Genomic DNA, 14,565 nt, shown 5'->3' on the forward strand with positions numbered 1-14,565 from the left:
TTCATTTGCTATATATACCATTTCAGATCAAGCCTGTCCTCCTCTTTCACTGTAGCATTCAACTCTCTTTCGTGCTCCACACTTCAGCGTTTATTACCTAATATTCAGTTGAGAATTTGTTTCATTCTCTGATCAAAGTCATAGCATTTCGTTGTCTTTTAAGTGATCTAAAAGGGCATTCTGTTTGAAATCTGTGCTATCACTTCACGCTTTCTTGACGTGCCAGCGACTCAACATAAAAAACAAAACGAATTATATCAAGAACAAGTTTATATTCAGGACCTTTCGAATAATATTAGCTGTACCTCACCTGCACCTGTCCAACACAGGCGTCTGTCATTGTAAGTAATATTAAACAGTTATTGAATTTTATAACTAGCACCCCAGTGTAGGGAAGTATAGCTAAATTGTACAACATACCTGTTTTGGATAAAAATATAAATTTCTTTAAAGAAAATCTCCACTGTTGACCATCGTATATATGAATTTATAATTTTCGTGCAATTTCAAACATTTTCTCATGATTTCGCCGTCTTTTTCGCAATCCAACATGAACCAAATATAACTGTAACGTAAACTTCTTTATTGATCACAGACAGTGTGATTTTAGAATCGGGGATGACCAAAACCATCATTTCATCCATTATATTAAATTCAATGTTGCTCGTTAATCATCAAAACAGACCACAGGATTCACCCAACATAAGTCTTCTTTTCTTTCCCGATGATCTCTGTATTTATTGCGATATTCCTCGATAAGAATTATTTTAGAAAGTCGTATTTGTTTCTTAAGAATTTTTCTAATTTTTATCCGCAGATCAGGACTCCCTCTGTATAAATATTATTGTCGTAGAACTACTTGACCAGATATCAAAATGGCCAGCGCAAAACCGTAAGTATTATTATTATTATTAACAAAAAATAACATATGATCGAGATGTGTTTATACTTGGCAATAATACATGGCAATATAAAAAAGTATAAATTATGTGTTTACTTTACATTGTCCTTTATAGTGGCAATGTTGTATACTGAAAATAAACCGGGCTTCTAACTTCTGAAATGCGGGAAAAGGTTTAGTGTTGAAGGGTAGCAGGACATCAAGGTGTCGTTACATTGAGGCGGTAAAGCACAAAGCCAACTCAAATCGCTGATAAAATGGATCCTCTCTGCATTTTGTACCACAACAATTATTTTAATACGACAACGATAGAGCACATTCCGATTGATTACTGTAATTTATCAGCAAAATGGCACCTCCTGTTTTCACTTTTCCTAAATGTGTCAATAAAATGACTCTTTTTAAATACCACAATATGAAAAAGTACGGTACTTGTTCAAAATGAGTACATCTAATCTATCAAACGGAGCATTTCTTAATGTCTTTGTTACAAAAGAGGAGGAACGTTGCCCATCGGATCCCCCCGCATCGTGTCAATCGCCCCTGGATTAAACACAAATGTTTAATGTCAAAGCTTAGTCTGGTAGACATAGAGGATGACTTTACTTTAGGTGCATAATTAAAGTCGATATGTTGTAGACCTTTAAACACATATGTTATCAGCCCATGTTGGATGTCCCTTTATATAAATGAGGTTAATCCCTTTGAAAGTACTGGACCGTATTTAGTCTAATACAAAGACCATTACGTTAGTTTCTCATTTATAACACAAAACTCACCGTAAAGACGTTTATGGCCTCAAATGCCAAATTAAGATTCATTGCAAATTTTTTGATGTCATCCAATGGAGCTTTGTTGCTTTTATGGAGATTAAGTACATGTTGTGGTGGATTTGATAGAATTTTAAACAATGGATTACCAATGAATTTAGGATTGCACTGAGGCGCTCACGTCATCGATCTCAGGACCCTTAAGTGATCATTCCAAAGTTTTAACATATTTTGAAGGTAAATATTTTGGAAACCTGTGTAGCTATAGAAACATATCTACTAGAAGTGTGACTTGTCCTTTGTTTTTTGTTGGACTATAATACGTCAAAAACTCAAGACTAAAATTCTATTTGAAGCTCCCCTCCCCCACCCGGGAAAAATTTAGACCAAGTTGACTCTCTTTAATAGCGCCACCAATCATCATTAGCGGAGCCTTTTGACAGTTAGCTTTTTGAAATAGCGCCATCATTTACAACTTGTGACCGTGTGTCTCTTTCTCTTAGTTGTTGGCGCTCAATGCGAATGAATTAGAATGTACTGCATGCATGTGGTCAACACACAGGAAAAGTTGAATCAGAACGTTACATCAGTACATGCGTATGATAACGATGAATATTGAAGATAAATAAGTCGTGTTCAAGCAAACAAAATATAGCCAATGCAATTTCTTCAATTTTACTGAAAATTCCTATTAACAAGGCTTAGTCGGTGTTGCTATATGTGAGAGAAATTTTGTTTCATAAACACACAGTAATTAATGTCAAATGTTTTGCTAGTAATAAGATACTTTAATAGGAAAGTATTTTATTCGGTCGATTTTCCAATTTCTAGCACTTTTAACTCCGCTCTCCATATATACATTAATGCGGAAATGCAATTTCTTCACGTTTTATGTAGGAAAGGGTTCTTAATTAATGGGAAAACCCTATTATTGCTGGAAGTTTTCGACAAGTATTTTCCTGCAGGTTTTTACTCTCCAAATTGTTCTCAGATATTTTTAAAGAACACACAAGATGACTGAATGTCCAAGTGAGGAAAATTTCTTCGAAGGTTGTAATAAAATCAGTTTAAGAATTTTGACCAAAGGTGACCATATTTGAGTATCTAGCATATTCGGGGCCAATACAGCATAACTTTAAGTCATGGATCTACAGTTAGGCCAGTATCCTAATTATTAGGCCTTGAACGTCTCATTTCTTATATCTTCGAGATTACCATGTCGAATAGTTTGCTCTGGACATTTAGTGCTATTGTGGGTAACGACTTTGTAGTAGGACCTAAGCTGTATAGCTACTTCGCAGGCTGAGAGCTGTTCATCAACATTTCCTTCGATCTAAAAATCAACTCTAAATTCTAAGTTACCATGGATACAACCTTCCAACCCTGACCTAACTTTTCACTTTTTGCTTTCCACACACACACAGAGTGCATACAACGATACCACGATTCACTGTACAAGATGGTTACATTGTGTCGGCAATGGACGTGCTAGATACAGGCCGTCTGGCTGTCGCTGGATATTGTAACAAGACAACATGCAGCTTTATTGATCTGTTTATGTTACAATTAGATCCTGATTCTAAAATAACCCCGTTATTATTGACTTCAGAGCCGTTTTATTATCAGGAATTTACCGAGTTTGGTTCAGAATGGCGGGTTGTTTGTTTACTGGATGATCGTCTGTTTTTAACGTGTTGTAAGAATACGATAGCTTTGTACGACAGTAGTAATGGCGGTCTGGTCAATCAAGGGAAGTTTAACGGTGAAGCCTCGTGTATGACAACCAGAGATGGGTTAGTCTATGTCGGTTTAGTAATGTCCAACGAGGTAATTGTCTTAGATTCGAGAAAATTGAGAAAAACGAGGACAATCACCTTAACAGGAATAAGAGAAGACTGGCCCTGGGATATAACAGTTAGTAATAATAAACTGTTTATCTGTACAGCCTATGGGATAGCTTTAATGTGTAATAGTGAGGGAGAAATAGAACAGGAATATACACACACACAGTACAGACGTGCAGATAGTATAACAGTCAGTGAAGAGAAAGGATTAATATTCATATTATGGGAGGGTGGTGAGGATAGACGAGTTGTTGTTTACTCTCTATCTGGGGGTCATTCTTCAATCTCTGGGGGTCATTCTTCCATCTCTAGGGGTCATTCTTCTATCTCTGAGGGTCATATCTTGGCTTCTTTTAATGTTCCTACTGATTCATGGAGAATCAGGATCAATAATAACATAAACAGATTGTTTGTGGTTACCTGGGATACTGGAGAAGTATATGAATATCACACAGTAAGTACTAATACAGGATATATAGGCCTATTGTAAAAAATAGGGCTATTTGACACTTTTATTAAAGCAATCCATTGATTGAAGCTCAACAAATTGGGTATCATTCTATGGGAACAAGTGAGGAGACGACACTCTTACATGTATGTTTTGAGATCTGCTTTAAAAAAAATTAAAGAAAAATAAGGAAATTTTTTTCTTGGGCTTTGCTGATTCTGGTAAGGTTTTCATGAAGGTTTGTCGTACTGTCAATGTAAAAGTGAAATTGGTTTTCCTTATTTTCTCAGTCTTCATTACTTCAAATATAGACAAAATTGTTATAGATGAATGCGGAATTTTATTAAGAACACAAATATTTCTTGTTTGTTAAGAGGGAGATCAGAATGGTGGAAAAGTGAGTGCAAAATTTTATTAAAAATTTAGGCCATTGGATTCTTGTTGCACTTTGCAAGATTAGAGCAACACACAAAATTTTGGAAATAGTTTTTCTTATTTTCTGAGCTTACAAGCTCCTAATTTTTACAAGTTTGGTATTAGTGAATGCGGAATTTTATTTAGAACACAACTATTACTTGTTTGGTGAGAGGGAGATCACAATGCTGGAAAAGTGAGTGCTAAATTATTTAAAGAAATTTAGGCCATTGGATGCTTGTTGCCCTTTGCAATAATTGAGCAACACACAAAATTTGGCAACTGTTTGTTCTTAGTTTCTGAACTTACAAGCTGCTAACATTTACAAATATGGCATTAGTGAATGCGAAATTTTATTAAGAACACAACTATTACTGGTTTGTTAAGAGGGAGATCAAAATGATGGAAAAGTGAGTGCAATTTTTTTTTTAAAATTTAGGCCATTGGATGCTTATTGCACTTTGCAATACTAGAGTAACCCACAAAATTTGGCAAATATATTTTCTTATTTTCTGAGCTTAACAAGCTGCTAACTTTTACAAATTTGGTATTTAAGTGAATGCTAAATTTGAATAAAAACACAACTATTACTTGCTTATTAAAAGAGAGATCAAAATGGTGAAAAGTGAGTGCAAATTGTTTTTAAAACTTCAGGCCATTGGATGCTTATTGCACTTTGCAATAATAGACAACACCCACAATTTGGCAAATAATTTTTCTTATTTTCTGAGCTTTACAAGCTGCTTACTTTTACAAATTTGGTATTAGTGAATGCGGAATTTCTCTTTAGAACACAACTATTACTTGTTTGTTCAGAGAGAGATCAAAATGGTGGAAAAGTAAATGCAAACTTGTTTTCAAAAATTCAGGCCATTGGATGCTTGTTGCACTTTGCAATATTGGAGCAACACCCAAAATTTGGAAAGGATTTTTCTTATTTTCTGAGCTTACAAGCTGTCAAAATTAGGTATTAGTGAATGCAAAATAGTCTCAATAGTGCAATAAGTGCATTTTGTTTGGCAATAATGTCTATATAATGAAAATCTAGGCCAACAATTCCATGAAAAGTGATGCGAGATGAATGTTGCATGGCATACAGCTCAGACAAAAGATGTGTTTGTTCCTTTATCAATAATTTTGGCTGTCAAATATACAAATGTGACATAAATCAATGTAAAATATTGTTAAGAACACATGAGGTGCAAATTCCCATGAAATGAGGTAAATTTCAAGAAAAAGTAAGGACAACATTTTTATCTTAATTTAAGCTATGGTGATTAGTTTGACACTAATGCACATGTATAGCAAATACTGCACAGTGATGATACCTTGATTTGATGACAGTATTAAGCAGGAAAAAGGAGTGAAAACAATAACTGTTTTGAAAAATATGTCGATTTCTACTTTAAAAAAAGTATATGAAAGTAACGTGTTACTGCGCAGTGTATAGACAGTTATAAATAGATATTTTATTCAGCCACTGATCAAGAATACAATGTAAATTGGGTAAAAACAAGAGCTCAAAAATCAAAACGAGTACAAAACTAAAAACAGATTCAAAATAAAAATGGATACCAGGATGAAAATGTTGCTAAGACATTAAACACACAGTGTTAAAATGTCTTAGCAACTTTATTCCTGTCAGTTTTGTGACAGTAAAGATTATAGATATCACTTTGTGTAAGTATTGATACACAATATCCTGCTCAATCGTCTAAATATGCAGTACATTAATTAACTACATAGTGAAGACCGCCATTTCACTAAGCCCACAATATAATGTATGCAATTGCTATGCACATGGATTAAACATAATCATCGCTACCCATTGCATGAGAAAGCATTTATACCACATGTCAACCAGTGTAAGAACAATGGTCTGCCTGTTAAAGGCCTTTTTGGTTTTGATGATAATCTTAACCTTTGAATTTATGATGGCGTATGAGTGTATGCGTGTGTGTGCGTTTGTTTTTCTATCTGACCGAGGACTTGAACAAAAGAATTCCAGGTCTTCGGTTGTGATTTCTAAAGAATCACCACGTCCTCGGAAGAATTTCTATTGTATGGGGTATTGTTAAGGTTAGGGTACGTGGATTTGAACAATGGAAAATACAATGGGGTCCTCGGTTGGAATGTAAAACCAACATGTGTGTGTGTGTGTGACTGAGTGCGTTTGTGACGCCCAGCTTGTAAACATGATATCTCAAAAAGGGAAGATCAGACCAATTTCATACTTAATGTGTAGATGTACCACATTGAGTACAATGAGCCTATTGTGGGGAATCATGGGGAGACCTCATATTTGGTGTGTAGGAGTATATACTGTACCACATTTAGTACAAGAAGCCTATTGTTCCTTGTCGAATTGAAAGGTCATTTGGAGTCACCGGGGTCAAATTGTGAAAACCTTGTAAACACGATACCTCAAAATGGGAAGCATGGGCAGACTTCATATTTAGTGTGTAGGAGTACCTCAGACTGTAAAAGAAGCCTATTTTCGGTGGAGGGCAAAGGTCTTTTGGGGTCACCAGGTCTCAAATTGTGAAAACATTGTAATCATAATATCTCAATACTGGAAGCTTGGGCCGGTCTCTTATTTAGTCGGTAGAAATAACACATTGAGTTAAAGAAGCCTATTGTTTTTGGTTGGAGTCAAAGGTCATTTGGGGTCACCAGTGGTCAAATTGTAAAAGATTGTAATCTCGATATCTTAAGAAGGAAAGCTTGGGAGGACCTCATACTTAGTTTGTAGAAATACTACATTGAGTTAAAAAAGGCTCTTTTTTTGGTGGAGGTCAAAGGTCTTTTTGGGTCACCAGGGGTAACTTGTGAATACCTTGTAAACAGGATATCTCAAGAAGGTAATCATGGGGAGACCTCATATTTAGTATGTAGGAGTACCACAAACTGTAAAAGAAGCCTACTTTTGGTGGAGGGCAAAGGTCATTTTGGGTCACCAAGGGTCATATTGTGAAACCATTGTAAACACGATATCCCAATACTGGAAGCTTGGGCCGACCTCTAATTTAGTGTGTAGAAATACCACATTGAGTTAAAGAAGCCTTTTGCTTTTGGTGGAGGTCAAAGGTCATTTGGGGTCACCAGGGGTAAATTGTGAAAACCTTGTAAACACGATATCTCAAGAAGGGAATCATGGGGAGACCTCATATTTGGTGTGTAGGAGTACCACATACTGTAAAAGAAGGTATTTTGGATGTCCAGAAGGCAAAGGTCATTTGGGTCATCAGAGTTTGAAACGTGAAACCCTTGCAAACATTTACACCATAACTATACATTACGTCACATTCACAAAGAAAACTGCTCATGATACATCATCGAAACCACAAAGAATTTTTGCATTTTGGTTAAACATGTCATCAGGCCACACCATGTATTAGTCAATTACAGTATGTCTAACAGGATTTATAAACCCAGGAAACTTAGTTTAGAGTTATAGTTGATAAGTTCCCATAGTTTTCGATAATTAAATGTTTCACATGCATTCCTTTTCATGAAGCTATGTAAAGCTCATAGTGCAGTAGCTGCACATAAAATTTAGTATATACACCAATCTTAAAAGAAGTCTTGACAGTGCACATGGACTCTGATTATTTAAGCATTTGAGCTGCAGCACATGTGGTTTACTGTAGCTGTGCAACTTACAAGCATTAACCAAACTTTCCAGCCTATAGTGCTTCTAAGTTAGTTGTGTACTGATTCAGTCAATATCTATTACAAGATTGTAGGATTAAATAAATGAATCTGTAAGTAAAAACCTGTGTAAAATACAACACTGCGTCAATAGTTGACATAGTAATTAATATGTTAACTCATGTAAAACAACACTTCTAACAACTGAAAAATGCAAGATGTAAGAAGGGGGTAGGAAGAGTGTGATTTGTGTGTGTTTTAATGTTACTGACCACCTACATTGCCCAGAGTTGAAGACACTTTAAGTAGTTTACGTCCATGATCACATTCCCACACAATCATGGGTAATAATGTAGTGTTTACTGGTTAAGTTGGAGAATGATGTTTAGCTCAATAAACTATCATTTTAAGTTGGTTGCGCCATGAATAAATCTACTACAATCTGACTGATACAATTTCATGTATTGAATGTACAGTATTGATGTTCCTGTACAGCTTAAATATCAATCCATCCCAATTGTCAGCTTTTAATACTTTTAATTTATTCTGAAATAAATATATTCCATTGTAGTTGAAGGAACTCAGATAAACCACAGTCACATAATCAACACCTTCATCATAGGTCATAAAATAAATCCCTTCTATGAATATATGTTGCTGTCTCAATGCCTCAAATTTCTACTTCTATTTTGTTTTATGGTCTGCTACCACCAATATATTTATTTGATTTAATATTTTGTTTTCCTTTTTGTTATAGAGTGAGATCATAACTTTTCAGAACCTCCTGATGTGCTCAGAGTCATTGATTGAGAAAAATGACTGTAAGAAGCTACTTGACTACTTTGAAGTTCCAGCTAAGAAATCAAAGGGCTTTATAAAGAGTGATACACCCTTTTCATCTCTTGGCCACTATCTCAAAGAGGCAGGAAAGGTTTCTGTTGATGACATCAACTATTTAATGACAGCATGCTCTGACAAAGGACTGAGTAAATTGATGGTAGTTTTGACCCTCTACCAACAAGCTCAAGGTATGTTTACATCAGAGAGCTTAACAGTTAAATATGCTATGAATTAAAAAACATTCAAATGCATCGCCAACACATAGAATAGATGCAATTTTAGGTAATATATCATTGTATTAACTTATCTTTATTAACCCATTGTTGATAAGAGAGAGACCCTCCATCAACACCATTTGATACAAAAAATGTGGTAAATAAGTTGGAGAAAAATCTAATAACAGCAATGGCCTGTAAAATACTTTAAACCCAGAAAGAGAAACCAATGTAGATGTCAAGGTATTACATTACAGTCAAATCTTTGGATAGGTCTGTAACTTATAATGGGATATACTCAAAAGTTTATGTTCAGACAAGATTGGTAAAATTTGGGAATTTCCTTTCCTTTTGAAATTGATAACTCAATATCTTTGATAGATTGGAGGTTCATTGAAGGGGCTTAACTTTGGTAAATTGCTCAGAAGAAGGGCCAAAATAAAAACCAAGTCAATGGTATCAATTTGCAGTGTCATCTCTAATAACATGCTAAAGTTGGACACAAATTTGAGCTCACTAAATTTGGTGCAAGTTTGTCACAATATTTTCCGGAAAGGTTGTACAGCATAAATAATTAACATACATTGAACTGTGTATATTAACATAACCAAATCTCTTGGGTTGAAGAAAATCTTTAACCATGTTTGTATCTTATATGTTTGTTTCAGATTCAAAGTTTACCAAAACAGTACTAAAAGATCAACTAAAGGCATTAGAAGACAAAAGGCAGGAACTCTCTCACAAACTCACTGAATCAGAAAAACATCAGCTCACTGGAAGACTAAAGACAACAGAGGAGGCAAGACAACAGCTGACTGGGAGACTCAAGAAAACAGAGGAGGAAAGACAACACTTCAAAGATGCATTGAAGGCAACAGAGGAGGAAAGACAACACTTCAAAGATACATTGAAGACAACAGAGGAGGAAAGACAACAGTTGACTGATAGGCTTAACAAAATAGATGAGGAAAGACAACAATTGAAAGATACATTGAAGGCCACAGAGGATGAAAGACAACAATTCAAAGATGCATTGAAGGCCACAGAGGAGGAAAGACAACAGCTGACTGGGAGACTAAAGACAACAGAGGAGGAAAGACAACAATTGAAAGATACATTGAAGGCAACAGTGGAGGGAAGACTTCAGCAGCAGAAAGAGGTAAGATTTCACATATCATGTGATTATAGATATCTGATGACCAAGTTACCTAATTTGGGTCATGAGAAATTTATTTACTATGAACAAGATGACCATTCTGTTTGATCTAGTGGTGTAACAGTGAATTTGTAGTTTAGCATTCCAAACACAACATGTTTTTTTCCCCAGAAATTAGGGAATGTTTATGATGTCAACAGTACAGGTCTAATGATAAACATATTAACAGCTCTTTTTCTCAAGGATTTTTGTGCAAGCGTGATATTTAGTTCATATGATGTAAATTTTAGTATTTACATATTAATAGAGGTCAAAGGTCATTGAGGGTTAAGCAAGGTCACTCAAAGTATGTAAAAGTAAGACAATCAAGAAGTGGAAATTTGAAAAAAGATCCTTCTAGGCGTGAAACTTTTACATCACAAGTAAAATATCCCTATTGTATTTAAATCTTTAAGTTCTACACCTAGAATACAGGTCTCTCTTGATTTCCACAGGTAAAAATATTCAATCCCTTTATATCAGTGACAGATCTTTCAGAGGGATGCAATGTATGGTGGAATGTTTTGTTTATATGGAAGTTCTCTACTAAACTGAAGTTATACCACATTGTCCCAATTGTTAAAGTTCACTAGCAAAACTATGTATGTGCTATTGCACAATATGTAGTAGATTAAATCATATTATGGGACTCATTGACCATCAAAACATAAAATTAATCAAACAAATTTATATAATTGAACGTCTGTCCTTCAATGTGATAGGGCTACATTCATTTTACAAAGAAAGTTGTTCGGCCACCATTCCTGGAAGCTTCTTTTGGAAGTTAGGTCACAGATCTCTGCATTAATTTACTTTGAACATGTGATTTCTCTGAGGCAGGTAGTAAATGTGCAGTAGTCACATCCTCAAGTAAAGATCAAAATATTATCAGTTCAGCCTGCCTGAAAATAATGTGAAGAAATTGTCAACTTGGAGAATGTGTTCCCTTTAGACCTGAGATACTTCAATGCTAGTATACATTTTAATATGTGGCAAATAATCACTGGGAGGTGCGTCCCTCTTGTCTCATTCACTGTGCTATTTACATTACAGGAGCTGGAAGAGGCTAAATCAAGTCTGAGAGCTACAAAAGATGAACTTGTGAAGTCTCAACTGGAATATGCCACAGAATCCATGGCCTTACAAGAGGTCTTGAAGCAGCCTAGGGAAGCCTTGAATCAGCAAGAATTGGTAATGCCCCTTCATACTTTCCCAGATCGGGCAACGATTTGGAACAATCCGTAGTGCAAGGCGATGATGCGCATGCAGAACGGGTTGTTAGGGTTTGATATGGGTCCAGTATGGGTTACTACGGTGTTGTTACAGGTTGATAAGGATTGTTACAGATAGATTCCCGAGTCTATCCCGTATACGTACGTATAACTTACGGGTTCCAATATTGTTTTCTACGGGCTGTTACATATCAATGACGGGTATAATATTACCAACCCTTCACAACATGTTCAAACCTGTAGCAAGTTGTATCAAGCCGTAGTGCATATGTACCAATACTTGGCACAATCTGTTTCTATATGTAACAACAGATCACATGATCACGCCTTACATGGTCCACTACATAGGGTTGCTACATAGCGTCTCCTAGTTGTCTACTGGTTCTACGGGTCCTCCTACAGGGTTTTTGATCCTTGGTTAGACTCGAAAGTGTTTAAACATTTTCAATACTTTTCCACGTATCTGAAGGCCGCTACAGATCGGTACGGGTTGCCACAGATAGCTACGTAACCTCCCGGTTCATGGCAGATCAGACCACGGATCACATGCCGGATGTACCGGTCAGCCAAGACCGGTCGTGTGATCTGGTAAAGTGTAAAATGTGCTTTAAAAGTATGATTAAGTTTAGTAAGTGAACTATTACTATAGAATCGTGTGTATGTGTACCAGTTTACCATCAGTAGAAAAGAAGTTTATGAAGTTTGGAAAATATTGTGACTAGACTATACTAATGTGTTGAATTTATGATAAAATATTCCACAGTTTAAGGTATTACAAGGTGACAACATAATCTTGAGCTTTACAGAAAATAGTTCAATGAGTTAAGAAATGTTCTTTATTCATGCTCCATTTGATTACATGCAGTGTAAAGTTAGTATGAGTACATGCACATATGCTAAAATCAGTTGGTTGTTTCAGCTGAAGACATAACTGGTGTAACTTGACAGTTGATAGATAGGAAAACAGTTTTTTTTGGTTACTTGCCAGGCAGGCGAAAAACCTATGCAGTCAAGTTGGCTTGTGCGTGTGTGTGGGTGCGCAAGGGTGTGCTGTGTACATGTGACGTCCTAGCAATTGTAAACACATTATCTCAAGATCGGTAACCTCTGCAGTTATTTGGCATGTGGCTTCCCCACATGTCATAAAAATAACCCTATTGGTTTTGGTGCTGGTCTTAAAGTAATTTCGGGTCAGCAGATGACAAAATGTGAATATCTAAAACATCTCAAGAACCTGAACATCAAAGGAGTTCATATGTATTGTAGGATAGCCTTATGAAGTTTAAACATTTTTCTTTACAATTTGGTGTACGTCAAGAATTCATTTAAGGTCACCAGGGATAAAAATATCTTCAAAATAGGAAACTTTGTTGGCTCTATTTAGTAGCTTCCTTAACATGAGTACAAGAACCTTATTGCTTGTGGTGGACGTCAAAGGTCATTTGGGGTCATCAAAGGTCATATCCTTTAATGCCTTATGAACAAACCTTGTAAACATGATATATATCAAATGTGTTACATGACATAGCTCATATCTGGCATGTGTCTTCCTTATAGTGAGTACAAGAAACCGTTTATTTTGGGTGGAGGTCAAGGCAAATAAGCGCTGGGAGGCGTTAGATTCAGTTTATCAAAGAAGATATCTTTTCTATGTATTTATTTGCAGGCTTTATATGCATCTGCTCCGGGGGAAGAAACCCTACATGAAGAAAATGTAACTTCAGACATATCACAGAAATCAAGTTTGGCAGGTAAGATCATAATGTAAAGATAATTACTGCTGCTCAATGTAAATATCAAGCAGGCAGTACAATGTTTCCTTATATCAGTCTGTTTGTTCTTAAACATTCCTACCTGCATATCTTCAAAGCTGCCAGGGGGATGTAGGAAGAGCAGTGGGGGGAGCTAGGGGTATTGGTTGGGGGGGGGCAGGAATGATCTGTAGGGGCGCTTTCGACACTACCTAAGCGGAGCGCCACCACAGGTTGGCGCGGAGCGTACAGGCATTTCTTGAGTAAAGATCCTCCCTAGATCGCCGGAAAAGACCCTTTCCGGACCTTGCTAATTTGCAGATAAACGACGAATGAATAGGTGTCATCGCCATTTGTGACAACTCGAAAGTTTATATGAGTGTTGAAAGTACATGCGCTTCATCACAATGTGAGTGCTCATGTTTTCGTAGCCCTGACACAATGCCTGTTGTGCCTATTAGGTATTCTGGACCTGTAAATGCCAACAATACCACATCTGGGGGACGACATTTTGCCAACACCTATATTGTCAGAAATATGTCACATGATAGTATGATACTTAAAATATACTACTATAAATTGAAAAAGAAGCATACCTCAACGAACAATCATTCATGAGACATGGGAACATTCACATCCGACAAGCACAAAAAGTGTTATCTTGGCTTCATTTTCCTCCCCTTTGATTTTGAGAATCGATCAATCACATTGTCCAAATCAAGTTGGTCAGCTATATTGCGCTCCATGCTTATAATAGCAAGATTAAAGATCCTAGTCTGACCTATGGTTGATCGAAGGTAGTTTTTTATCATTTTTATCCTAACAAATTACCTACTACACTAATCAACACACTGATCATGGACTGCATGCCGACTTAAAAGTTGGTGTTTATTACTATTTCAGCCACTGTGCGTGGCGTATCGTCTAAAAATAGATCGAAAACCCCCGTACAGTTCATGGGAATAGTTTTGTACAACGGAAAGTGCCGTAAATTAAGGACCGCTGTTAGAGCATTTTGTCAGAAAATTACACCAACAAAATGTGACAAATGCCAATTGGTAGATCAGAGCGCAATAAAAAAAATCAATAATCGCGAAGAAGTAAAAAGTGTTAAAAGCTGAAAAGGACGCCAGCAGCCCATTTGAGTCCATCAGGGGGGTGGGCATCCGCCCCTCCTGACTGTATGGACGCTCCGCCACTGAGGAAGAGGGACAGAGGGGGTGGGGTGGGCCTTTTGTCAATTAAATTAGTGTAGATGCATTGTCAATCATGTTGAGATATTACAATTCTAGTGAGCTGTGCAC

At 36.4% G+C, this 14,565-nt stretch overlaps 1 protein-coding gene across 2 annotated transcripts in view; it reads left to right on the forward strand.

The window, feature by feature from the left end:
- The window catches only part of LOC139964436 (uncharacterized), a 38,382-nt gene continuing 23,817 nt past the window's right edge, over nucleotides 1-14,565 (forward strand). The window contains exons 1-7 of one of the 2 annotated variants that reach the window (XM_071965991.1): nucleotides 1-341; nucleotides 818-892; nucleotides 3,096-3,969; nucleotides 8,786-9,056; nucleotides 9,752-10,242; nucleotides 11,332-11,469; nucleotides 13,177-13,261. In XM_071965991.1, coding sequence (XP_071822092.1) covers nucleotides 876-892; nucleotides 3,096-3,969; nucleotides 8,786-9,056; nucleotides 9,752-10,242; nucleotides 11,332-11,469; nucleotides 13,177-13,261 — 1,876 coding nt within the window. In that variant the 5' untranslated portion in view covers nucleotides 1-341; nucleotides 818-875. The remainder of the gene's footprint in view (nucleotides 342-817; nucleotides 893-3,095; nucleotides 3,970-8,785; nucleotides 9,057-9,751; nucleotides 10,243-11,331; nucleotides 11,470-13,176; nucleotides 13,262-14,565) is intronic. The other variant, XM_071965992.1, reaches the window with a different exon arrangement.

The sequence above is a fragment of the Apostichopus japonicus genome, chromosome 23 (assembly GCF_037975245.1).
Source record: "Apostichopus japonicus isolate 1M-3 chromosome 23, ASM3797524v1, whole genome shotgun sequence".
NCBI classification, from domain to species: Eukaryota; Metazoa; Echinodermata; class Holothuroidea; order Aspidochirotida; family Stichopodidae; genus Apostichopus; species Apostichopus japonicus.